This window comes from Spizellomyces punctatus (genome assembly GCF_000182565.1).
Source record: "Spizellomyces punctatus DAOM BR117 chromosome Unknown supercont1.9, whole genome shotgun sequence".
Lineage (NCBI taxonomy): Eukaryota > Fungi > Chytridiomycota > Chytridiomycetes > Spizellomycetales > Spizellomycetaceae > Spizellomyces > Spizellomyces punctatus.
The window spans coordinates 411,821-433,625 of NW_015971545.1; the positions used below are offsets into that span (position 1 = coordinate 411,821).

A 21,805-nucleotide genomic window follows, 5' to 3' on the forward strand; every position below is an offset into this window, starting at 1 on the left:
CACACATCATTCCGTAGATCCTAGTGCCTTCTTCTCTGATTCAAAATGATGACTGTACGTAATTCCAAGCACTCGCACGATTATGTCCTGAAAACTCAGAGTGCGCCAACGTCTGCCTCCAACGACCGACTGTGCCATATTTGTGGATCGACATTTGCCAAAGCATTCCTCCCGGCCCATCAGAGAACGTACGTAGCTACCCTTTTATGGAGGAGGATTCTCATCTCAAGATATTTCCTTTCAGATGCGTGAAAAGGAGTGTCAAAACGAGTGCTCGGACATCGAGGGTTGGATTGGCCTTCTCAGCAGCTGCAAATGTCCGAACATCGTTCTATCCATGCACAAATTGTACGTTCTCAATGACATTACCGTGGGAGAACGAGAAGCTGACCCTCTGATGATGGATTCGCTTCCTTCCAGGCATGGAAAACATTCCGCACCACAAACTTTCCGAGCATCTTCGAACCTGTCGAGGAGCCCACACCCGCTCCTCAACGGCATCCGTTCTGAGACGGGGAGCAGATGCGCACCGCCAGCAACCATCTACACGGATGACTGCGACCACTCTTACCCGGGAAGCAGTGTTAATGAGAGCGAATCAAGCTCTGCAGAGGAACTCGAAGAATAGTCCTGGCCGCATGAACGGCTTTGATGGGGATTGGGATCTAGACCGGCAGGCATTTCATGGGCCGTACGAGTTTGAAACACATAAAAGCACTTCCAGAGCTGCGGCTGCAGCGGAACGGCAGATGGAACCCCCAAACCGCTTTGTGCCTAAACGAACAGTGACAAGTGCAGCAAATCTTACTAATAGGTCAGGACAAAGCAGTAAGAATACTTTTTCACAACACCATGACTATCATGATGCGGAGCACTGGGAATCGGATCGTATGCATCATTCACTTTATGATTATGAGAAAGAGGATACGGGTCGTATAACCCATCCAGAGTATAACCATTCCTCACAGGAGGGGCGACGTCTGTCCAGCACATCCGCCGCATATCAACAATCCTCATCGTTCGGGCAACACGAATCGAGTAGTTCTCTGGAAGAAAGTTATGTAGACGGACCAAGGATACCGTGTCCTTCTTGTGGACGAAAGTTCATGGAGCAGGAACGGCTGGTAAGTAGCGCAACTGAGCAGTGCAACAGTTGTCGAGGAAACATTTTAAGAAATTGGGTGCAATAGGATAAACACATGGCAGCTTGCGCCAAATCCCAAAAACCACGAAAGATCTTTGACGCCAGCAAAGCTCGTGTCCGAGGAACCGAGTTGGAACAGTATGCTAATCGCCGATCTGATACTGGCCAATTAGGGAGCCTCAAACAGAAGGTATTTGGTTTCTTTGATATTGCATTGATGAACAGGACTTTAATGCGCACCATCTTACCACCAGGGCCTGCCACATGACGAAATTTTACTGAAACCGCGCAAAGCAAACTGGCGTGCGAAGCATGAGAAATTCATTCAAATGGTCCGAGCAGCGCGGCAACCCCATCCGTCTAGCAATTCCACAGAAAAGAAAACAGGGACAGTAACTCGCACACCGGTTGGCCCGTCCGAACCTGATCCAGACCTTGTGCCATGCGACTATTGTGGCAGACGATTCAACCACGACACAGCTGTACGACACATACCCTTCTGTCGCGACTCCAAGCAAAAATCACAACATCGCTCCAGTGCTAGGCCACACAATGCCTCAAATGCGTCGAGCCCGTCAAAGGAAGATATGCTCAAGAAACGGACGGCCTATCGACCTCCCTTGCCAAAAGTTAAGGGCAAGTCTCCCATAAAAATGCAATAATCCTTCCATGTTCTGGCAACGCAGTGCTCCAAAAGGGCCCGACTGATCAATTTTAATGATAAATCGAAATAATATGCCGTTACAGGGACTGTCTAAAATTTCATACTCATTTCTTTCCCTTCTTCTTTTTCTTATTGGACGTTGCTTGTTGCGCTGGTGGTGCAGGTTTCTGTGTCACAGGGGCAAGTTGCGGGCTGTCTGGGGGCGTTTCCTTTTTTGCTCCAACACTACAATATCCAATCGTTAGTTATGATGATTACAAGTACAATGTAACGACTACACCGCACCTCTTTCTTCCCTCAATGTTAGCGCTCCCGGTTCCGCCTGAATATAACCGTAGATGTTATCCATCATCTGTTCTGCTCGGCATCAAAAGAAAATAAACTTACCCAGTCCTCCACCAGCTAGTGCGGCTCCTTGCGGGCCTTTGCCGATATCCCGCTTTCCCTTACCCTTCTTTGCATAGGTAGAACGATCTCTTTTAGGTAACCACCTCTCTAAATTCGTTGAGTTCATAATTAATAAAAGTCGGGGATGCTATCAGCATATTCGAATAGATACCTGGATCTGGTGCAACATTGGGATCAATGTTTTTAGGAAGTTTTGGCTTTCGCTTTCGTTTTTTGGGCTTTGATGACCCTTCAGCGCCGGTTTCACGCATGCGCTTGTTGTTACCCGTACTACCGAAAGCCGACTCAATGGCGTCAACATCAATGAAGCTCTTGGGTACTTGGGCGTCTGATGGAAGGTATTGCTGATACTGCTCCGCCAGTGAGGGATCGAACTCGGAATATGCTATTATGAGTCCAGCGACCGACTCCACGTCGGTAGGATCAGCCTTAACAAGACGTTCATAGTCTTGAGCAGCATCCTGTGGCCGCTGACATTTGAGCTTATAGGAGGCTAACTGTTTGAGGATGGGCCGCTCGTTCTATACATGCCATAAATGAGCACAACGTGTAACTTAAATTCCAATCAAGGACTTACATTTGACCCCTTCCAGAACCGTGTTGCCTCTTCCAGCAGAGAGACAGCTGTGTCCACTTCGTTTACTTGTCCGTACAACCAAACCAGCAAGGAAACCACTGCGGGTTGATACCGCTTATCCTCACTGGCACTGTCAGCAAAAGTCTTCATTAGATTGAGCGCTCCGCGAAGGTTTGACTGCTCAATCAGCAACTGAGCCAGGGCAAGATGGATGGAAAGAGAGTGTGGAAGCTTTTGCACGTATTGCTGATTTTTTTGCATACTTAAGTTAGCCAGTTTAGCTCACATTTTACAAAAAATACAGAGACCCACCTGCAACTCTTCCAAAGCTTTGGATGGCAGCTTCTTTTCCTGCAGAGATATACCCGCTAAAATTAGATAGGGGGTATCGTCACCCGGGTATTGATCACAAAGAGCTTTCGCTTTTTGTCGCGCATCACCAAACTGGCAAGTCACATCTATGAGATTTGCAGCAAAGAGCAGAACGCTATTTGAAGAACATTACCTTGCTCATGGAGAGAGACAACAAGGCGCCGTTAACAGCAATAATCCTCCTTTGCACACTAGTGAGTTTGTGCTCCAAACCGCTGGATGTTGCCAAGCGATACAATTTTGCGGCGTCCGGTAGATCCCGATTCTTTTTAACAGTCATTAAGTTGTTGGACGCAATGGCCGAGATAGCCGTGTCTGTGCCCCTACGAATAGTCAAGGTTCGTCAATGACGGACTTGCGTGTGAATATGATGAAATTAAGCCTACTTCAATTTTAAAACCGTTTCGTAAAGCTCAATGGCCTCTGCGGATCTTCCTTGTAGTTGGTGCACATACGCGAGTTGTACGGCGATCACTGCAAGTTCCTGCTGAATCTCCTCCTCTGAGTACTGTTCCGCTGCCAAAGACTCCCGACAAAGTCCTATATTCAAGATTTAGGATCACTATCTTTTGCAGTACCCGATAATAAGGCTGTGCAGTACCTTTCGCCTTCTCTAATAAACTGGCAGCTTGATCGAGTTCCCTTTTTGCCAGATGCATACAAGCCACATTATATGCAACTTCGTAGGAATCAGATGATACATCTATCTCCATCTTTTCGCGGCCTATTAATTCTTCATCGCCTAGCGATTACTGTCATACAGCGCGTACCTCGTCGACGAGTTTTTCGCCATTCGCCACGGCGGCCGCTTTGACAGCCAGAATGTTCGCTCGCAACTCTCCTTGCTCATACTAAGAAATGCGTCAGTCTTGGCCCCAATCTGTGAGCATAGGCAACTCAATCTACCTCTTCTGCGCTAGTACTCAATTCCTTATATATCTGATCGCAATTATCATACTTCTCGAATCGATATAGCTTCAAAGAGGCGAATCATTCAGAATCGATTTGACTTCAGTTTCCAAGCATCTGCGGGCATCGATATCTTACGACTTGCGCTTCCAGATGTCTTAAGCTTCTCTCGACATCAGAACCAAAGTTTTTGGCTGCATCTTCGCGCTGCTTGCGGACGAGATCCAAGCAATCTTGCAGTCGGTTAGCCCGATAGAGGCAGTATGCTCGCTCAAACACAAGTTCCTCTCGCAAAAATGTCGGGATTGTCGGTGAGTCGATTAGTTTGAGAGCATTGGTATACTGCTCCAGCCGAATCAGCGCGACGATCTTTGGGGATCCTTATTAGACGAGATGCATCTGCGTAGCTCGTAAGCTGACGAGCCCAAGGGACATACCTTGGTGTGAATGGCATCTGGGTCACTAGGCTCCGATCGAAGAACTGCATGTACAAAGTGGTTAAACACACAATGTCCTTTTTGGCTTCATTCCGCTGTTCCGGCTCATACTTTTGTCACAAGTCTCGACAATTTTATCGTAGTTACTGCCGAGACACATCGAATTCAGCTCCACAAAGAGTCCTTGTGTCGTCTCCGCCATGGCCTCACAATGGCTCCCGAGAAGTACTTCTGGATATCACAGGTCCATGAAAGCCGAGTGTTCCGTTGTCCTGCTGTCCTCTTGTCGCTGTGCCGTCGACCTTGCACGTGACCTGCCCTTCATGGAGCCGATCAAATGAGGCTTATTACGAGATCGGTTGTGGGAAGCTGCCTGGATCTCCTCAACATGTTCCGAGCATTTCGCCATAGCGCCAGAACAATTGGGCGATATACTTGCTCTAGACTAGAATCCGGAGCGTACACGACACGATCAATGCCATCTGTGCTACAGGCAGTAGAATGTCCGCAAACACAAAGTGCTAATAGGTCTGGGTCGCAAAGACTCGGCGACCAGCATTCAAATGCGTTCGCAAACGCATTTCAATGTGCCCTTAGTGGGAAAGCTGGGGTTAGTCGTCCTGTGTCTGAAGCCGGTGTACGAGCGGAAACATATACTCATTGAGATAACTTTAGACCACGCGAGTTCCTGCCAGTCTGGCGGCAACGTTCCTTGTTAAGGCGTCGCTGGAGACAGCATTGTTTTCTTCCTCGCTTATAGATGGTAAGGTCTATTGATCGTATTCACACGCAGTGCAGCTGGACATAGACGTAGCCTTGCATGATCTATGCAACGTTTTATACCTCTCACTGATGCTTTTCGCTGTTTTCGTAGATGTCTAGAATGCCTTAGTGATGGCTCCAGGCAGCCGCGACATGATTTACTCTATATTTATACACCTCACCATTTCCGACATGTTGAATTTATATTTATTACAAGATGACAATTCAGGGTTGTTCGACATTGTCTTCCAAGTCGGGCTCATCATCTTCCCACAAAAGGGGATCATTGTCATCGTCTGGACTAAGGGGCGGATTCCCTACTGGGGTGTACCGCGCCCCTCCAAATGCGCTTCGAACTTTGCTGAACAGACCTCCTCTTGATGATGCCGCCCCTCCTGTCGAGGGACTAAGGCGAGTCAGACCAGCACAGCAAGCGCAGACTTTGCAACACTACTCACAGCTCATTGGCGTTCGTTGGGAGCGCGACCCCACCTGGAGCCTCATGGTAATTACTTCTCGCTGTCAATGCAGAGAAAATTCGTGCGCTTTGCAGTGCAGCGATGAACCTTGATGGCAACAAAAGAAAATCGAGCAGGTGGTATGCATCTGGGCTTCGATGAGTTTGGTGTCCCTCCCGTTCACATTCATCCTTCGAACTCACATAGCATTCCTCCCAAAATTCCTGATAGATGGCCAATAAATGAAGCCCATGGAGTAATGATGGCCGCTATGCCAAAGATGATCCAAGGGTACGCAACTCCTGCAATTTCCCTTCCAAATATCCTAAGGGCAAATTGAAAGTCAGGAGCAGGTTGACCCACGCTCTTGAGGGAACTTTATCGCACCTCCGGGGAGTAAAGATACCTCTCTCCAATACAGCTTCAACCGTCAAAGCGGAAAATATGAGCCCCGAAAGACCCGCGGAACACGCTGTTCCCCAGCCCGTCAATGTGATCAGCCCCAGGATTGAGCCAAGTAATACGTAGAGGAAACTATTGATGAAGCTCCACAGGAAAATGACGTGAAGGAATTGGAAAGTTCCAATGTCACGTTCGATAGGTGCAGCAAAGGAAGGAAATGCAAGGATGTTGAGGACCAGGTGAAAGATACCCACGTGCAGGAATTGATTCGCAAACAGTCGGTGGACTAGGCGACCAAGAAATACCGCGATCTTCAGTTGAGCTCGTAAAGCCTGGACACTTGAACAAACTTACAGTTTGCGACGGGGGCCTTTAAATAAGCCCATGCCGCTAGACAGCCTTTACTTGTCCAAGCCAAATCCTTTGTAAATATGTTTAGGAAATGGATTACGACGCAAGCACTGACTATAATGGCTGTTCCAAGAGGCAGGTCCGTGTACGCGGATGTGAGAAACTGTCCAACTCTTACAACGCCCTCCCGTAGCGCGTGTCGTCGGGATGTCGAGGGTGCCTGATCGGACATCTTTTGGAACTGGAAAGCGGCAGATAAAGGTACCAGCACCTGCCAGCCTGCTGTGCGAAACTGGTGAAGCTTTGATCTCCGTGTGGAGTGGCACTCGCGCATCATACACGTGACACTGTGGGAAGAAGCCCAAGATGACGCGTCGCCAACAACAAAGTGCAGCAAATCCATCTGACAATCATCCTCGAACGAGAACGATAGCTTTTCGTTCATAACCACCGTTAAGAACCAACATGGACTACTTTCCGGGAAACTGGGGAAACCCTCGCACTGGCGGGGAGACGTACGGACCTGTCTCCCACAAGGCAATGCCTGCTAACCACGCTACTCCCACCACTCGCACACAGTAGGTGGTCAACGCAAATTAACCCTTGAGAAGCTTGAAACTAAAACGTGCGAATTTTTCCTTCACACTAGGCAGCCCATTGTCACGGGTACTTCTGTACTGGGTATCAAATACAAGGATGGAGTAATGTTGGCTGCAGACACTCTCGGTACATAATTGGCTTCATTGGAGCTTTCCTCCCTCTGATAACGCTAACAATGGACTTGTAACTGTAACAGCGTCATACGGTTCCCTTGCCCGGTTCAGGGATGTGGAGCGGCTAATAAAGGCTGGGGACTCAACAGTGGTTGGCGCGTCGGGGGATATTTCCGATTTTCAACACATCTCCCACATGCTAGAGAAAATTCTGTAAGGAGATCTTTTGATGAAGCGATACGCATAGCAAATAGTCATTGATGGCAAATCTCTTTCAATAGCATCAAAGAATATAATACTGAGGATGGACACAAACTTTACGCGCGCCACATTCACGAATACCTTTCCCGTGTGATGTATAACAGGAGAAGCAATTTCAACCCTCTCTGGAACTCGCTAATCGTAGCTGGGGTTCGGGATCGCGATGGTGGCAAGTGAGTTTTCCGACACGAGTTTCAATCAAAGGTCAGCCGTCTCATGCGCTCGGTGAAAAGATTCTTGGGTTTTGTAGACCTTCAAGGGACCACCTATGAAGCATCTACCGTTGCGACAGGCTATGGTAGCTACATTGCTCAACCGCTCCTGCGAAAAGCTGTAGAAGGCCGTGAAGACACGCTGACAGAGGAAGAGGCTATCAAAATACTAGACGATTGCATGCGTGTATTGTATTACCGCGATGCGCGCTCCTTGAACAAGGTTTGTCATGTTGCAGATGATTGTCTATCGCGCATCAACACATTTACCACTGTAATGTAGATACAACGTGCGACAGTAAATGCATCTGGCGTAACAATTACCGAGCCGTACGAGTTGGAATCAGAATGGGCATTTGCGGAGGGCATCCGTGGTTATGGCGCAACAGAATGAGTTGACGCTATTTTGTTATCTAAAATTCCTGAAAAACTGTGCTTTTTGCATTGCACGCTTTGGTTGCTTTTTGCATTTTGTTGCAGAGCGTGTTCATTTGCGCAAACGCGTGGCGGATCGTTGACTATCAAAATTTGACTTTTTGACTTACGCATACAACAGAGGGGTTGATTTTTATTCATGGACATTATTGGGTTGTACAAACGGCCGACCGTTCGAACGGCGGCGGCTTTTTGAGATGGTTTTTTTAAAAGGGGAGGTCCTCCGTCGTTCTCCTCGCTCATTGTTCAAACGATCAGAATCGAGATTTCAAGGCTTTCTCCAGCAGGATAAAACGAAGAAATCATGTTCATCTTTGACGCTTGGTCACGGCACCGCGAACTCAAACGCCTATCTAAATACGCAAACCGACGACAAACAGCGTCCAGTCCCAAGAGTTCCACCGTAGGAACCATCACTCTTCCCAGAATTCCCAAAGCCAGCTACGACTGGGACTCACCCGATACCAAAGCCCGTCATGCGGCAGAATACCACTTTGAGGTTGAAAAAACGATACGAGAACAGCGACAGCGTGCGCAAATCATGCAGGAAAACTACAAGAGACCGAAAGAAGGTGTCTTGGTGGTTCTTGCGACCGACGAAGGTCAGCAAGGTACGACTGGTAGAATTTGCGCTGAGCCAGAACAATATGCCACGACGGGGCGACGTCCAGTGAGCCAGTACCCGGCAAGATATGCTTCCATGGATGCAAAGAGGCCGAACCTGCAGCAGCAGATCACACGGTCGAAAACCATACAGGAAACCAAGAGAAAGTCATCTTGGTGGGGCAAGCGAAAAATGGTGGATCCCCGTACTGTAAGATCTAGCGAGGAATACAACAGTCTTGAGCATGTTCCAACCACTAGGTGAGTTTGGTCAATCCAGTCTATCGTTGTCGGCTCTCCTTTAACATTTATTTTGCTCTCAAGAATGACTGTCTAGATAAACCCCCCCCCCCCCCCCCCACAGCTTCTGCATGTCCCTACCACTCTTGTTCATGACTCTTGCGGCTGGACCCGCCACCCTGCGCCTCATACTTGTTACTTGTACCATACAAAGATAGATTAGATGCCTATGAATATATAGATTGACTTCCAACATTCCCTTCCTGGGCTTCCTCCTCATCCATGGTGCTATCGTCAATTGTAGATTCGCCTCGTGCTGGTTTTTCTAGTGCCTCCTCCAATAGCTCTGCGGATCTCTTAACTGCTGGAAACTGTTGCAAGGCCATAGGGGACTGCTCTAGATATGTCAAGGCATCTTCAACTCTAATTCGCCAGTCAATGTGCTAGGACGGGTCGCAAAGAATGACATTTAAGAGCCCACCAACCATAAGAACATTTGAGGCACAACCAACCTCGGCATTATATTGCTGCTCCAACTGCGTAAGATTGGCCTTGTAATCCGTACTCCCAGATTCTTTCATAATCTCCTGCCACTTTTCTTGTTGAGCATTCAACTTTTGGTTTATTGCACTGAGGTCTTCAACCCGCTTGTTGCATCGCTCGAGTAAGGATTTCAACTCATTAATCTCGGCTTCGTGCCGGGTACTGTCCATCTGATAGTCAAAGTCATCAAGGTTAGAGTACATTCCAATCTCGTTCAGAGCTGTAGCAGCCAGGAAACTGCTCACTACCTGGATATCATGTGCTAGTTTAGCATTAGTTCCCCTCAATTCCTCAACTAGTGAGTGCAAGCCCGCATTTTCCTGGGCAAGCACATTAATTCTCTGCGTATCTAATTGACTGTTCGAGCTAGCTGTGGCCTCGTCCAATAGTCTCTTGATGTCGTTCAGCTGCTTTCTCAAATGTGTTATTTGTTTGCGCTGCCCTGCATTCTCTTGAGCCAGAATTTCTTTCTCGTTCACCCATCTCTGTTTTTCTTTCATATAATCTTCTTTTGAACTGAGTTGCTCAGCCAAGCCGCGCATATAGTGATTTCGCTCGCTTCGTAGTCTATCCACATTAGTCGTCGCTTCCGCTAACTGTTCGCGAAGGGCCTCGATTTGATCGTTCAATGTGGCGCAAACAAACTCTGTCTCCTGCCGTTCCTTTGCTAGTGAATCTTGTGCAGCTTCTAACTGTGTACGAAGTGTGTTGCCTGCTTCGACTTGCTGACGTATTCGTGCCAATTCCGCATTCAATTCTGACTTTTCCTGCACCAAAGAGGCTTCTGCCGCGCGTCTTCCCTGCTCCGAACTGTCATACAGCGACTGAAGACTTGCGAGGTCGGTTTCAAGTTGTGATTTGCAATCTTCGGCCGCTCTTACTTCAGCCTGCAGTGCAGAGTTTTCCTCAGATAATCGAGCCATGCAATCCTTGTTCTCTTGCGAGAGCTGTTCGTACTCGGTCTGCCACTTCAACAGGCTTGTTTCCAAGTCAGAAATTTGTAACTTGGCGGTTTCCAAATCGGATTTGAGCGCTGCCTTGTCAGCAGAAAGATGGTCATGTTCTTTCTCCGATTTCAGCTTGGATTTGTAGTCGGCAATGCTGGATTCTAGCTTTGCTATCCGTTTCTTCGCCGTCTCTTTTTCGGCCCTCAGCTCTGCATTCTCTAGCGCTAAGCGAGATTCTGATTCTTCACGCTCGTGCTCCAGTGTCAATCGTTCCTCTTTCAGTCTCGCGACCTCTTCTCCAAGCTCGGCAATCTGCTTTCGCGCATTGTCCATATCAGATGTTGACTGTTCTGCGTTGAGCTTTGCAACTTCCTCTTCAAGCTCGGTAACCTGCTTTTGTGCATTATCTATGACGGGAGAGTCCAAGGATTTCGCGCCTCCTTGGCTCTGAAGAATTTCCTTCTCAGCCCTCAATGTACGGATTTCCTCCGTGAGCATCTTCTCTTTATCCTAAAAGATCATTAGTGCTTGTCTTCAAAGCGATGGTTGTAGATGGCGGAACTCACCAGCAATCGACGAATGACTGTTTCTGCACAATCAAGTTCAAGCGCGTGAAACTTTTCCATCGAAGCCTATTCTCCACGGTCCGTGAGTACGGTACGACGCAGCCACTGTTCTCGATGACCTGGGTATTGTACCTGCTCCTTCTCCATCTTTGTCCTGTACCATGTGAGAATTTGATCCCGCTGATCGGCATTGTACTCCGCCTGCTCCAACTCTTCTTCTAATCTTGCAATCTCGTCCAGAAGCTGCATGGGAAAAAGGTTTCGCTTAGTATATATGAAAGCACATTACTTGGATACAAAGCACGCGCAGACCTCTCTGGTACTAGGGATTCCGGCCTCGTCCAGTCTCAAGGAGGGAATATTATTCTCATCTGAAGCATTGACCTCAGCATCCGGAATCTGATCTAGTCTGGTATTCGGGAGTCTGTTCACAATCCGCCGAAGACGATCTATCTAAGAACAAAATACCATTAAGTTCCTGAGTTGGTAAAGGTCAAATGCCAACTTGTAATACATTACCTCCAGCGTACTCTGAATGCCCTCTTGTTCTGCCTGTTGTTTAAGATCCTGCAATTGGCGCTCGTAATTGTGGATCTGGGCAAGGAGAGCCTGCTCACGGTCAAACCTGTGCGAGGTGAATCAGTGACAGATAATACACGGTCTTACATTGCCCAGAGCTTACCAGCCTAGCGTCTGGCTTTGTTGAGGAGACTTCCCATGGAGATGAAGGGTTGTGTCTGCCAGTACGCTGCTATTTTCAACCTGCTCCGATCTTTCCTCCATCCAGATCTCACCCGATCGCACAACGTTGGCGACAACGGATGAAATATGCTCTTCCTCTGCAAGAGCGTCGTGAAAACGGGAACATGTCGTCAGACCACCCATGTGAAAGCGATCATCGTCTATCATTCGTGTCGATGATTGGGCCCTGCCTTCGGACGTTCTCTGTAGGTGCGCTGTCACGGGAGACTGGGGTTCCGATAGCGATTCTGGGGCAAGGACGAAATTGGTATCTATATCCGAGTAAGAATTCATGAGTGTCGCTATATGGTACTGTCTCCAGAGTATGCTCCTAACCTGGTGTTGCCCGAGCGTTGAAGAGCTGTCGAGGAGGAGTGATCTCTAATTGCTCCCAGTCTACAACATTTTTGACGGCCTCCCCCTCCCCCTCCTTTATAATTGATATCCCAGATTCCCAATCCTGAGAGTCTTTGAAAGGGATATCGTCCCCTTTCCGGACCGACACGGTCATAGTATATGGGGCTACGTCGAGAGCTTCCGTACTCCGTGGCGACCGTTCCAGCGCCGGCGCTGCGAATGAGCCGTTGCTCTTTGCATTCGCGCGCGGGCTTAAGGTCCCGGTTCGCTCGGACATTCTTCTTCTACAAGTAGGCGAGAAAGAATGCGTTGCTTACTGGCGATCCTCATTGGGTGATTTACCAGCCATCTTCACAGCCGGGGTGGACGAGCACCTTCGTAACGCGTAGAGACATGTCCGAAATCAGCAGAGGGTTCGATCCTCGCTGAGAACAATTTCCTGTGATTTTTTCGGTGCTTAGGTTGATTGGCTCAATTTTTTTGAAGACTGCTCCACTTTAGCTGAAACCCGACGGTGCCAACTAAATTCCAAGATCGGAGGTCAAACTCACCACAAACAGCCCTCCCCAGACCTATATTTGCCCTTATCATGACCGAAGACAAGCCTGCAACCGGCGATGTTAACCTGCTTCTGGACGACGTGACGGGGGAAATGGTCTCCAAGTCGTGAGTATAGTAATATATAGGCAGTCAGCACATGAACCAACGTGCAACCTGTTTTGCATAACCACATTCATGATTATAACTTTTCTTTTTCTCTACCCATAGTGAGTTGAAGAGACGAAAGAAGCAGAGAGAGAAGGAGGCGGCGAAGGCAGCAAAGGAGGCCGCTGCTCCCAAGCCCGCTGCCAAAAAGGAGAAGGAAGTGGAGGAAGAGGAGCTAGACCCCCGCAAGTACTTTGAGAATCGGTCCAAGCTTGTCCAAAAGCTTCGCGAATCGAAGGAGGCATATCCACACAAATTCGAGGTTTCGATCTCTCTTCCCCATTATATCGAGAAATACTCGAAGCTGGAGGACGGTGCTCGACTTGACAAGGAAATTGTGACAGTGGCCGGACGTCTTCACAACTGCCGTGCTTCAGGAAAGAATCTCATCTTCTACGATTTGCATGCCGAAGGAGAAAAGATCCAGATCTTGGCATCATCCCAGGACTCTGAACGAGACTTCCATGAAGTGCACAAGAACTTGCAGCGGGGTGACATCGTCGGTGTCAAGGGGTTCCCGGGTAAATCTAAGAAGGGGGAACTGTCAATCATCCCGAAGGACATTATTCTCCTTACCCCGTGCTTGCGCATGTTGCCTAAGGCTCACTACGGTTTCAAGGATCAAGAGCTCCGATACCGGATGCGCTACCTCGATTTGATCATGAACAACAACGTGAGAAACAAGTTCACAACAAGAGCCAAAGTCATCAACTATCTTCGACGATTCCTCGACAATCTGGGATTCCTTGAAGTTGAAACCCCCATGATGAACATGATTGCTGGCGGAGCAACTGCCAAGCCGTTTATCACTCACCACAACGACCTAAAGCTAGATTTGTTCATGCGGATTGCTCCTGAACTCTACCTCAAACAATTGGTGGTGGGCGGTCTAGACCGAGTCTACGAAGTCGGAAAGCAGTTCCGTAATGAAGGAATTGATCTCACACACAATCCCGAATTCACAACTTGTGAATTCTATATGGCGTACGCTGATATGTACGATCTGATGGACATCACTGAAAGCTTGCTCTCTGGTATGGTCAAGACTCTGACGGGTGGCTACAAGGTCAAGTACCACCCTAATGGACCCGAAGGGGAAGAATGGGTCCTCGATTTTACTCCCCCTTTCCGTCGTGTCCAGATGATTCCCGAGTTGGAGCGATTGTTAAAGGTCAAGTTCCCCCCAGCTGAAACCCTAGGAAATGAAGAAGGACGTCAGTTCCTAGACGATCTCTGCAAGAAGAACAATGTTGACTGCTCAGCTCCACGTACCAGCGCCCGTTTGTTGGATAAACTGGTTGGAGATTTCATTGAAGTGCAATGTATCAGCCCCACGTTCATTACCGAGCACCCACAAATGATGTCGCCGCTCGCCAAGGCGCATCGCTCCACTCCCGGTCTTTGCGAGCGTTTCGAGTGTTTCGTCGCCACCAAAGAGATCTGCAATGCATACACCGAGTTGAACGATCCTTTCGATCAACGCGATCGATTCGAACAGCAAGCCGCAGACAAGGCTGCTGGTGATGAAGAAGCTCAACTGATCGATGAGACATTCTGTAATGCGTTGGAGTACGGCTTGCCGCCTACTGGTGGTTGGGGATTGGGTCTTGACCGTCTCACGATGTTCTTGACTGATTCAAACAACATCAAAGAAGTTTTACTTTTCGTAAGTGTCATTTGGTCAGTGAGCACCATTACCGGTTCTAAGTATAACTCTTCTACCCAATAGCCTGCCATGAAGCCTGAAACCCAAGAACAGGAAAAGCAACGAGAGCATTTCATAGCAGAACAAATTAATCCACACGCGGTGAACACTGAGATCGGCGTTCGCTCTACCTAGAGTTTACAGTGGATAGAGGAAGCTAAAATGTCATTGATCATGTTAATCAGACTAAATACAATCTGTATCAGGGTGATTTTCCACTATTACATCCTTGATTCCCATAATTTCACTTTCTCTTGCTTTTCGTTCCACCTCCCCCAGTACCGCCTCCGGAAGCACCGCTCTTCTCGGAGCTTGAAGCTGGTTTACCTGCCGTTCTCCTATTTCCACCTTGGGTGGCAGGCGGTTCATAAAGGCTTGTAGTGCTGGAAAAGCCCGATCCCGCTTTTGCTCCCTTACTGGTGGCAGGGCCACCGGTACCAGTAGATGTAGGTTCACCTCTCGTACCGGCTTTGGGCTTGGTGCGTTGTCGAGATGCTATTGGCAGGGTTAATGCATGAACACGGTGGGATCCAAGTTAAAAGGATTTCTTTGGCTGACCTGAAAACTTCAGCTTTTCGCCGCCTTGTTGCTCAAGTAAACTCACATATGTTGGAGCAGATTCGTCTGTTTCATCTATTATGCATGTAGACCAGTTCGCAAATTAAATCAGCAGATAGTCACAACTTCTGCCTAACCTACCCCCAATAACTTTTACCAAAATATATGTCGCCCTTCCGTCCAGATACTTTTTTGCATATTCCTTAGATTTGCTTTGTAAATCGATCACTTCCCCTGTCTCTGATGCTAAATCGACATTTTCCAGAAGGTGTGAAAAGCCGCAACTAGTTTTTAGATGGTGCAACAGGACAGACGCTAAGGTGTTGGGATTTACAAGGCGCTCTTCATTGGCTATAAGAGAAAAATGGATCAAATCAAAGTTTAAAGAAACTGACGAGGCATGACGGACACCGACCTCCGTATTTTACAACGATGAAGGACATTGTCGATGAAGGTGTAAGAACTGAACGCTTTCCCGTTGCTTACATCTTGATTAGTAAGCAGTTGCTATAGCACTAAGCTTGACCTTCATGCAGATCTCGGGATAGCATTGCTTTAAGGAATTTGGGGTTGGGTTCTTGCTGAGGAACTCTTTCCAATCATGTCCCACGCACAAACACGAATTTGCCGGTCCATTCTAGCCGAGCACTTTGGTCCTCTTGTCGAGGTAATCGCTGCTGCTACCATTCACGAGAATGCCCATGCTGACCCTCATATGTAGAAAGTATGCACTGTACTCCTTCAAAGAGGTCGTAGCAACATGTCGGTCCTTGTTCGAGCCACTGACATGCCGCCCCGGCAAATACGAGAAAGCTTGTTTGTCCTCATTCAACACAACATTGTGACATACGCGGAAGTTCCAGAAGGCACCCGCATGGTTGTTTATTATCAAGCGGACGTCCGCAACATCATACTGAGAGACCGGTTTCCTTTGTATATCCGGACTGTTCAGGCAAGATTTGGGGAGGAGGTAAGTGCACAAGTTCCGCTATCATTGGGACGAAATGATCTCTAACCGCGGTGTAGAGCGAGAGAATTCTTCGCGAAGTCTTGCGACACGGACGTATCAGTTACCTCTTCCTTTCTCAATCCAAAGCTACGAAACTCTCACGAGAACAGCTGATAAATTGGTTTGTTCGGTTGGTGGACGAAAAGGTTTTAGTGGAATGCACGCACGACGACAGCCTTTCGATCGATGACAAGAGGATGCAGGAGGAAGCGACAGAGGTCGCCAAGCGAGGTGGTCTTCCCTTAACTGCCACGGAAATGACAAAATTACGTCGAGACCTGGCGCAGAAGCGAGAGGTCTTGTATGATGATACCCAAGACACTGGAACCAAAAGGAAGATTGTACGCGATCTCGAAGAAGTTGCACATACGAAGTTTCAAAAGTTTGCGAACGATGATGGGGAGGAGCCCATCGATGGTACTAAATATTACCGAACAAATTATGATCGGCTGCATGTATATTTACGGAATGAGGAAGTTGCTAAAGTTGCTGAGCAGCGAATAAACAAAGGAGCGGGAGAAGTAGTTCGCAAGCTGCTGGCTTCCTGCGAACACAAAATGCGTAGATGCAAAGGAGAATGGAAGTCGGACGCCGTCAGTCAGATAATGTTGGCTTCGACATTGGATCCCCAAATTCCCCTGGCAGTCGACGACAGCAGCGCCAATCCAGTGGTAGACTACTTGGAAGCCTTGGCGCAGGACGATACTCGTCTCGTCTCTAAGGAGTCGGAGGGAGGGGGAGGACAGTATGCTGTTAACTTGAAAAGAGCAGGAGAGGAATTGAAAGCCAGGTTGATGGAGTCAATCGTCCAGGAAAAGTTTGGGGACGCGGCCCGACGGATATGGAGAATTCTCCTAATGATGAATAAATTAAATGAGATGCAGGTTGGTTGTCCGTTGGAGAGACGATTAAACTGTCATTAAATTGATTCTCTTTTGACTCTTGTACACGTATAGATTGCGAAGTTTGCCCTTATACCCGTTAAAGAAGCGCGACATTATTTATATGCTATGCTCAACTCTGGTTTGGCGTTTATTCAGGTCCGCGCCTTTTTGTTCCTTGTAAAGAACCACAACATCATTAACGCTCCCCAACAAAACAGGACGTTCCCAAGACGTTGGACCATTCCGCCGCCCGAACATTCTTCCTTTGGTACGTTTCCGTACCACGGAGCACCACCATAATGATTGAATCCGCCTACCGAACGCTTGGCAATCTTAAACAACGAAGAACGAAGGAAGTCGCTGCACGTGCTCGCTTAATTGACAAGATGCAGCGGCTAGACGTAATCTCTGGAGAGGCTAGATTGAGTGAAGGGGAGTTGAAAGCAGTGGCCCAGCTGAATCAAGTTGTAGGGCAGTTGATATGCACTGAAGTTAGAATGTCCCAATTCCTCATGATTTTGCAGGAATTTTGAGATTCTGAACGGACTTTAATAGAAGGGATAAGCCACGTCTGTGCCACTGACGCGTATTCGATCAACTTAAACGCCCAACCAAAAACTAGCCTGCATGCGAATTCCGCACAAATGGACCTCGCTTGGAAGGTGATTGTGCTAGTCGGGGCACACATACTTGCCATCTTGCTTGCTCTCTCATGGATTAGGTTGCGTGCAGCTCCGGGCAAGAAGGAGCGGGTTGTCGTCCTCGTTCTCGGCGATATAGGTCGCTCTCCTAGGATGCAGTATCACTGCCTGTCGTTAGACAAGCATGGCTTTGATATTCACTTAGTGGGCTATAAAGGAAAGGAGCCGTTGCACAGCATACAAAATTCCAAAGGCATCAGCATTCACTATATTGACGCTCCACGGAAACTTTCGGCCAGCTCGTCACCATTCCTCTACATTGGACAAGCCGCTGTACGCATTCTAAGTCAACTATGGCAATTGATAGACGTTTTATTGTTTCGCATAAAGACACCAGGCCATATACTGGTTCAGGTAGGAGTGGAATGCTCAATCGGCATTTTAATATTGGCTCATTCATATGGCCTTTGCAGAATCCTCCTGCCATTCCCACCCTCATTATCGTGCAATTTATTCGTGCAGCTCTAGGGTCCAACCTTATAATCGATTGGCACAACTTTGGATACTCCATAATGGCACTGACACTAGGCCAAAAGGCCAGTGTAGTAAGACTAGCTAGATGGTAGGGTCACTCATGATGGGTTCTACGTTGTCGCGCAAAAGATGACATGAAATTGTTTGACAAAGGTACGAGCGGACGCTCGGGGCCTTTGCCACTGCTCATCTATGTGTGAGCAAAGCAATGGCGTCGGAAATTCGGGATGGTCTCCATGCACGGTATGTTATCCATTCCGCCAATTTACTACTGCTTCTTGGGGACCCAGCTCATGTCAAGGTATTGTTTTAGCGGAAAAATAGCAATACTGTACGATAGACCCCCCGAGGATTTTCGACGTCTGTCTTTAGAGGAGATCCACGAGGTTGGTGGACAAACTATGTGAATCCGTCCGATCTTCCTTTATATTTGAAACCAGTTTACCTCCCAATACGATTGGCGTGGAGACGAATTAAAGCATGGAGTAGAAGATAGGGCTGCAAGTTCTCCTTTTACCTCTTTAACAACGTCGGGATGTCAGTTTCGTGCAAATCGACCAAAGCTGGTTGTGAGCAGCACGAGCTGGACAGAAGATGAGGATTTTGGAATCTTATTAGACGCCGTCAGTCGATACGATGAAGAGGCAAGACGATTGGAGAAATCAGCATCGGAGCGCCTGTCAAGCATCGTCATCGTCATTACCGGCCGCGGCCCTCTTCTCCATTTCTATAAAGAAAAGATCCGCAATTTAAAGCTGCAGTACGTGGAAATCAAAACTGCTTGGCTGTCAGCGGAACACTATCCGCTTCTCCTTGGTAGGACGCATAGATAATTTCCATCCATTAGTGGCATCCCGTTGAGTCCCTTTGGTTGTCAACCATCCATAGGCAGTGCTGATCTGGGAATTTCGTTACATACATCTTCGTCTGGTGTGGACTTGCCGATGAAGATTGTGGACATGTTCGGGTGTGGTTTACCAGCTTGTGCGATTGGATATCAATGGTAAGTAGTGAGGGTCTATCAGCACATGTGAGCCGTAATTTTTGATGCTGCTTCATGTGCAGTTTAGATGAGCTAGTTGTAGACGGGCAAAATGGTCGCATCTTTTGGAGTGCCGAAGAGTTATGTGAACAAATCAAGGTGTGGTTCGTTAGTACTTTAAGATTTTCACATGGCATGACCCTTGAATCCAATGCAGGATTTACTGCACTCTCCTGAATCTCTGGAGCGTCTGCGGGCAGGGACAATTGAATTCCAGAAAAGACGGTGGCACACCGAATGGACACAGCACGCGAAATGTCTATTCGATTTGTAAATGAAATAAATAAGTTATTCAGTCTCGCCTAGGTGCAAAGAAATCGACAGCTAAGAGGTGGTAGCAGAGGTGGATTGTCGCATAACGACTGCGTGGTCCGGCGTTTCGGGAATATATGGACATTCTGATCCGAGTTCCCCAGTCTCTTGCGTTACTATAGGGTTCGATTGCCGAAGGATTGCAGTCTGCTTTTCTCGCTTTCGGATAGTATCATCGTAGAATTCTGCCAGACCGAGGTGGTGGCTAAAATGAACATACATACGTGAATAGTCGTTGGTAGTGTAAGAGCGGCTTATACATACCACAAATCTTTATAGGTTTTAGTTTTCGCTAATGTTTCTCTATATTGCTTCCCCATCGATGATGGCCACATTAGTAATAGACAATATTTTGCATTATGAAAGGGCTGCAAGAACAACGTCAACATCTGCTGGAAACTGGTAACAGATATGATAACATGTCTCACCATATCATATTGAATAGCGGTTCGCGCGTACTCTTCCATTATAGTGCGAATGGGAAGTAGGCCCTCTCGCCTGAAAACGGATACATTGTATTGGGGTGCACGAGCGAGCATGAATGAGTGGATCGCTGGAGAATGTGGTTTTGATTATTACTCTAGCTTCTTAGTATGAAAATACACGCAAGTTGGCTATACCTGATGATGCTTGTAATTTTCGCACGTCGGACAAACTGAAGATGTCGCCATTCGCAATGACGGGTACTTGTACAGCGTTCGCGATGGGTTCAAATATCTCCCAATGGCCTGGATCCTGCGGCCGCTCGTCCTTGAATCTGCAACGGATATGTTAGTGGGCCTATATCAAGCGGTCGGCCTGAGGTTACGCACCGACAATGAACACCAATTGCCTTTACACCGGTTTTCTCGATTCTTTTCATGAGGTCGATCGTCCTCTCTATAGCTGTCTGCGACTCGCTTGCTGGCAACATGCGAATTTTACATGTGATTGGCAGTGAAATCTCTGCGACAAGCTTTGACAAGATCTGTAGGCAGAGTGGATGCAAAAGTAAATAAATTGAGCCATGGCATAAAGACCTTGTAAAACGCACCGCAATCAGGCGATCTGGGTCACTGAGAAGCGCCGCTCCCATGCTCGACACTGATCGATGTTATTATTGGGTAATGAGATATAAAATTCCATCAAAGAATTCTCAGTTATCTCGTACCTAATGAAAACCGTTTGGGACATCCGCAATTAACGTCAATTCCAGCGACATCTTTTTCCCTGTAAGCATTACCGAGACAAAGTATGACATCAGCAATTATGTCAGGTACAAGATAAGAGCATGCGTTCATGAGGAGCCTACACAAGTCTCGCTGCTTGCACCGCCAAGTCGGGATCCCCAGTTCCCAGCTGTACAACCAACCGATCCATCTCTGACGGATGAATCCGTAGCGTCAGCGTTCCACTATCAGTACTAACAAAGTCGACTGTGCCTAGAATATCTGTTAAGGGCAAAGCGAAAGAGAGATCAGATCATTTGAAATACACAAGGTAAATTCCGGTGGGAAACTGACCGTTTACGACACGTTTGGATTTTATCAGCCGCTTGTCCACGGTCTCCGGACTGTAAACCATATCTGTTGAGAACAGGCCATGTCAATATATGGAAGTCAAACAAGTGGTCTCTACAGTTGAAGAGCCGTCGGGGCTTGTCGGTCGTCACCGGAAGCTTTAAAGCTTTTCCAGAAAGTACCTCTCGATCACTTCCCCATACCGCCTGTCGCAAACTCAACCCGCTTTCTTCATATCCGCACACTTTGCACTATTAACTAACCTGCACCATACTGAAGCGCCAATAGTCGCATGGGAAGAGTGCCAACTCGAACCTAAAGGTGTGGATCAGCGATACGCTGAATATACCAGACAATATACTGATGGACCGGACCATTGGGGCTAGCACCAGCTTTCCTCGATAATCAAGCTGGGTCATGATGTCCGTTCCAGCTCCTTGGACCATGCGTCGGCGTATCTGCTAAATTTGTTGAGCGTCTTCAAACATACAATACAAACTCGACCATTACATACCAATTTCGTTGAGATCGTACGAAAGTGGATTTTAAAGTATGATGGCCACCATACGCCCTTCACTAGCATCGAAGGTTCATTGAAATGCGATCCATCAAGTTTGCCAGATCAAACAACTTGCACAAAAAAAAATAATGGAAATGAATTCCATTTGGGTGCGTGCCCAGAGTTTCGAACTGATGACATGAATCACCGGGATTTACCCGGTGGACCGTATTGTCGGATCGTTCGGGTCACCTGGGACGCTCCGCCCTGTTGAGGTCATTTGCGTAAACGAGACTTTAATGGTGCTGTTGGCCA

General features: G+C 47.7%; 11 protein-coding genes across 11 annotated transcripts; 6 read left to right on the forward strand and 5 right to left on the reverse strand.

The window, feature by feature from the left end:
* Nucleotides 1–7: 7 nt before the first annotated feature.
* SPPG_05511 (uncharacterized protein) lies at nucleotides 8–1,902 on the forward strand. Its single transcript, XM_016753720.1, has 5 exons — nucleotides 8–188; nucleotides 245–348; nucleotides 421–1,124; nucleotides 1,191–1,334; nucleotides 1,399–1,902. Exons 1-5 carry the CDS (start codon nucleotides 46–48, stop codon nucleotides 1,804–1,806), a joined length of 1,503 nt encoding a protein of 500 aa, XP_016607296.1. The 5' UTR covers nucleotides 8–45; the 3' UTR covers nucleotides 1,807–1,902.
* Nucleotides 1,704–4,758, reverse strand: SPPG_05512 (uncharacterized protein). The gene is made up of 14 exons (XM_016753721.1): nucleotides 4,623–4,758; nucleotides 4,512–4,555; nucleotides 4,213–4,443; nucleotides 4,072–4,140; nucleotides 3,936–4,016; nucleotides 3,767–3,878; nucleotides 3,552–3,705; nucleotides 3,299–3,488; nucleotides 3,106–3,237; nucleotides 2,794–3,039; nucleotides 2,368–2,737; nucleotides 2,196–2,303; nucleotides 2,094–2,130; nucleotides 1,704–2,033 (listed from the first exon to the last, which is right to left on the reverse strand). The coding sequence occupies exons 1-14, from the start codon at nucleotides 4,711–4,713 to the stop codon at nucleotides 1,913–1,915; spliced, it is 1,986 nt and encodes a 661-aa protein (XP_016607297.1). The 5' UTR covers nucleotides 4,714–4,758; the 3' UTR covers nucleotides 1,704–1,912.
* A 568-nt stretch (nucleotides 4,759–5,326) lies between these two features.
* On the reverse strand, nucleotides 5,327–6,770 carry SPPG_05513 (uncharacterized protein). Its single transcript, XM_016753722.1, has 5 exons — nucleotides 6,488–6,770; nucleotides 6,119–6,419; nucleotides 5,935–6,056; nucleotides 5,732–5,879; nucleotides 5,327–5,679 (listed from the first exon to the last, which is right to left on the reverse strand). The coding sequence occupies exons 1-5, from the start codon at nucleotides 6,714–6,716 to the stop codon at nucleotides 5,499–5,501; spliced, it is 981 nt and encodes a 326-aa protein (XP_016607298.1). The 5' UTR covers nucleotides 6,717–6,770; the 3' UTR covers nucleotides 5,327–5,498.
* Nucleotides 6,771–6,800: 30 nt separating this feature from the next.
* Nucleotides 6,801–8,249, forward strand: SPPG_05514 (proteasome core particle subunit beta 7). The gene is made up of 6 exons (XM_016753723.1): nucleotides 6,801–7,062; nucleotides 7,134–7,210; nucleotides 7,281–7,410; nucleotides 7,479–7,631; nucleotides 7,692–7,893; nucleotides 7,954–8,249. The coding sequence occupies exons 1-6, from the start codon at nucleotides 6,950–6,952 to the stop codon at nucleotides 8,062–8,064; spliced, it is 786 nt and encodes a 261-aa protein (XP_016607299.1). The 5' UTR covers nucleotides 6,801–6,949; the 3' UTR covers nucleotides 8,065–8,249.
* Nucleotides 8,250–8,319: 70 nt separating this feature from the next.
* On the forward strand, nucleotides 8,320–9,070 carry SPPG_05515 (uncharacterized protein). Its single transcript, XM_016753724.1, has 2 exons — nucleotides 8,320–8,969; nucleotides 9,033–9,070. Exons 1-2 carry the CDS (start codon nucleotides 8,410–8,412, stop codon nucleotides 9,043–9,045), a joined length of 573 nt encoding a protein of 190 aa, XP_016607300.1. The 5' UTR covers nucleotides 8,320–8,409; the 3' UTR covers nucleotides 9,046–9,070.
* Nucleotides 9,065–12,457, reverse strand: SPPG_05516 (uncharacterized protein). Its single transcript, XM_016753725.1, has 9 exons — nucleotides 12,082–12,457; nucleotides 11,687–12,017; nucleotides 11,524–11,629; nucleotides 11,317–11,457; nucleotides 11,137–11,247; nucleotides 11,005–11,070; nucleotides 9,740–10,948; nucleotides 9,461–9,661; nucleotides 9,065–9,391 (listed from the first exon to the last, which is right to left on the reverse strand). Exons 1-9 carry the CDS (start codon nucleotides 12,377–12,379, stop codon nucleotides 9,176–9,178), a joined length of 2,679 nt encoding a protein of 892 aa, XP_016607301.1. The 5' UTR covers nucleotides 12,380–12,457; the 3' UTR covers nucleotides 9,065–9,175.
* Nucleotides 12,458–12,585: 128 nt separating this feature from the next.
* SPPG_05517 (lysine-tRNA ligase) lies at nucleotides 12,586–14,753 on the forward strand. Its single transcript, XM_016753726.1, has 3 exons — nucleotides 12,586–12,768; nucleotides 12,871–14,473; nucleotides 14,537–14,753. The coding sequence occupies exons 1-3, from the start codon at nucleotides 12,692–12,694 to the stop codon at nucleotides 14,645–14,647; spliced, it is 1,791 nt and encodes a 596-aa protein (XP_016607302.1). The 5' UTR covers nucleotides 12,586–12,691; the 3' UTR covers nucleotides 14,648–14,753.
* On the reverse strand, nucleotides 14,628–15,518 carry SPPG_05518 (uncharacterized protein). The gene is made up of 4 exons (XM_016753727.1): nucleotides 15,486–15,518; nucleotides 15,212–15,421; nucleotides 15,071–15,145; nucleotides 14,628–15,007 (listed from the first exon to the last, which is right to left on the reverse strand). Exons 1-4 carry the CDS (start codon nucleotides 15,511–15,513, stop codon nucleotides 14,757–14,759), a joined length of 564 nt encoding a protein of 187 aa, XP_016607303.1. The 5' UTR covers nucleotides 15,514–15,518; the 3' UTR covers nucleotides 14,628–14,756.
* Nucleotides 15,519–15,671: 153 nt separating this feature from the next.
* On the forward strand, nucleotides 15,672–17,496 carry SPPG_09283 (uncharacterized protein; the record flags this gene model as incomplete). Its single annotated transcript, XM_016757441.1, has 5 exons — nucleotides 15,672–15,737; nucleotides 15,792–16,040; nucleotides 16,097–16,963; nucleotides 17,036–17,119; nucleotides 17,182–17,496. 5 exons carry the CDS (start codon nucleotides 15,672–15,674, stop codon nucleotides 17,494–17,496), a joined length of 1,581 nt encoding a protein of 526 aa, XP_016607304.1.
* A 111-nt stretch (nucleotides 17,497–17,607) lies between these two features.
* SPPG_09284 (chitobiosyldiphosphodolichol beta-1,4 mannosyltransferase) lies at nucleotides 17,608–19,454 on the forward strand (the record flags this gene model as incomplete). Its single annotated transcript, XM_016757442.1, has 8 exons — nucleotides 17,608–18,018; nucleotides 18,078–18,226; nucleotides 18,292–18,381; nucleotides 18,452–18,524; nucleotides 18,579–18,954; nucleotides 19,027–19,141; nucleotides 19,204–19,279; nucleotides 19,338–19,454. The coding sequence occupies 8 exons, from the start codon at nucleotides 17,608–17,610 to the stop codon at nucleotides 19,452–19,454; spliced, it is 1,407 nt and encodes a 468-aa protein (XP_016607305.1).
* SPPG_05520 (tRNA-dihydrouridine(20) synthase (NAD(+))) lies at nucleotides 19,348–21,622 on the reverse strand. The gene is made up of 12 exons (XM_016753728.1): nucleotides 21,506–21,622; nucleotides 21,366–21,449; nucleotides 21,255–21,306; nucleotides 20,995–21,057; nucleotides 20,784–20,922; nucleotides 20,643–20,701; nucleotides 20,526–20,575; nucleotides 20,305–20,459; nucleotides 20,113–20,249; nucleotides 19,921–20,045; nucleotides 19,757–19,860; nucleotides 19,348–19,697 (listed from the first exon to the last, which is right to left on the reverse strand). The coding sequence occupies exons 1-12, from the start codon at nucleotides 21,572–21,574 to the stop codon at nucleotides 19,505–19,507; spliced, it is 1,230 nt and encodes a 409-aa protein (XP_016607306.1). The 5' UTR covers nucleotides 21,575–21,622; the 3' UTR covers nucleotides 19,348–19,504.
* Nucleotides 21,623–21,805: the final 183 nt, after the last annotated feature.

Bases quoted from the DNA above. Each gene is read 5' to 3' on its own strand.
- SPPG_05511 (XM_016753720.1), top strand. From the start codon at position 46: ATGATGACTGTACGTAATTCCAAGCACTCGCACGATTATGTCCTGAAA. The intron at 189-244 runs GTACGTAGCTAC...ATTTCCTTTCAG, and splicing joins CTCCCGGCCCATCAGAGAAC to ATGCGTGAAAAGGAGTGTCA. The intron at 1,335-1,398 runs GTATTTGGTTTC...TCTTACCACCAG, and splicing joins TAGGGAGCCTCAAACAGAAG to GGCCTGCCACATGACGAAAT.
- SPPG_05512 (XM_016753721.1), bottom strand. From the start codon at position 4,713: ATGGCGGAGACGACACAAGGACTCTTTGTGGAGCTGAATTCGATGTGT. The intron at 4,017-4,071 runs GTAGATTGAGTT...CGCATTTCTTAG, and splicing joins TGAGTACTAGCGCAGAAGAG to TATGAGCAAGGAGAGTTGCG. The intron at 2,034-2,093 runs GTGCGGTGTAGT...TGGATATTGTAG, and splicing joins AACATTGAGGGAAGAAAGAG to TGTTGGAGCAAAAAAGGAAA.
- SPPG_05513 (XM_016753722.1), bottom strand. From the start codon at position 6,716: ATGTCCGATCAGGCACCCTCGACATCCCGACGACACGCGCTACGGGAG. The intron at 6,057-6,118 runs GTGCGATAAAGT...ATTTGCCCTTAG, and splicing joins GGTATCTTTACTCCCCGGAG to GATATTTGGAAGGGAAATTG. The intron at 5,880-5,934 runs GTGAGTTCGAAG...ATCGAAGCCCAG, and splicing joins AATTTTGGGAGGAATGCTAT to ATGCATACCACCTGCTCGAT.
- SPPG_05514 (XM_016753723.1), top strand. From the start codon at position 6,950: ATGGACTACTTTCCGGGAAACTGGGGAAACCCTCGCACTGGCGGGGAG. The intron at 7,063-7,133 runs GTAGGTGGTCAA...CCTTCACACTAG, and splicing joins ACTCCCACCACTCGCACACA to GCAGCCCATTGTCACGGGTA. The intron at 7,632-7,691 runs GTGAGTTTTCCG...CTCGGTGAAAAG, and splicing joins CGGGATCGCGATGGTGGCAA to ATTCTTGGGTTTTGTAGACC.
- SPPG_05515 (XM_016753724.1), top strand. From the start codon at position 8,410: ATGTTCATCTTTGACGCTTGGTCACGGCACCGCGAACTCAAACGCCTA.
- SPPG_05516 (XM_016753725.1), bottom strand. From the start codon at position 12,379: ATGTCCGAGCGAACCGGGACCTTAAGCCCGCGCGCGAATGCAAAGAGC. The intron at 11,458-11,523 runs GTAATGTATTAC...TTTTGTTCTTAG, and splicing joins GCATTCAGAGTACGCTGGAG to ATAGATCGTCTTCGGCGGAT. The intron at 11,248-11,316 runs GTCTGCGCGTGC...TTTCCCATGCAG, and splicing joins GAATCCCTAGTACCAGAGAG to CTTCTGGACGAGATTGCAAG.
- SPPG_05517 (XM_016753726.1), top strand. From the start codon at position 12,692: ATGACCGAAGACAAGCCTGCAACCGGCGATGTTAACCTGCTTCTGGAC. The intron at 12,769-12,870 runs GTGAGTATAGTA...CTCTACCCATAG, and splicing joins GGGGAAATGGTCTCCAAGTC to TGAGTTGAAGAGACGAAAGA. The intron at 14,474-14,536 runs GTAAGTGTCATT...TCTACCCAATAG, and splicing joins TCAAAGAAGTTTTACTTTTC to CCTGCCATGAAGCCTGAAAC.
- SPPG_05518 (XM_016753727.1), bottom strand. From the start codon at position 15,513: ATGTCCTTCATCGTTGTAAAATACGGAG. The intron at 15,422-15,485 runs GTCGGTGTCCGT...TTTCTCTTATAG, and splicing joins CATCGTTGTAAAATACGGAG to CCAATGAAGAGCGCCTTGTA. The intron at 15,146-15,211 runs GTAGGTTAGGCA...CATGCATAATAG, and splicing joins TTTGGTAAAAGTTATTGGGG to ATGAAACAGACGAATCTGCT.
- SPPG_05520 (XM_016753728.1), bottom strand. From the start codon at position 21,574: ATGCTAGTGAAGGGCGTATGGTGGCCATCATACTTTAAAATCCACTTT. The intron at 21,307-21,365 runs GTCCGGTCCATC...CCACACCTTTAG, and splicing joins AGCTGGTGCTAGCCCCAATG to GTTCGAGTTGGCACTCTTCC. The intron at 19,861-19,920 runs GTGAGACATGTT...TTGTTCTTGCAG, and splicing joins CCGCTATTCAATATGATATG to CCCTTTCATAATGCAAAATA.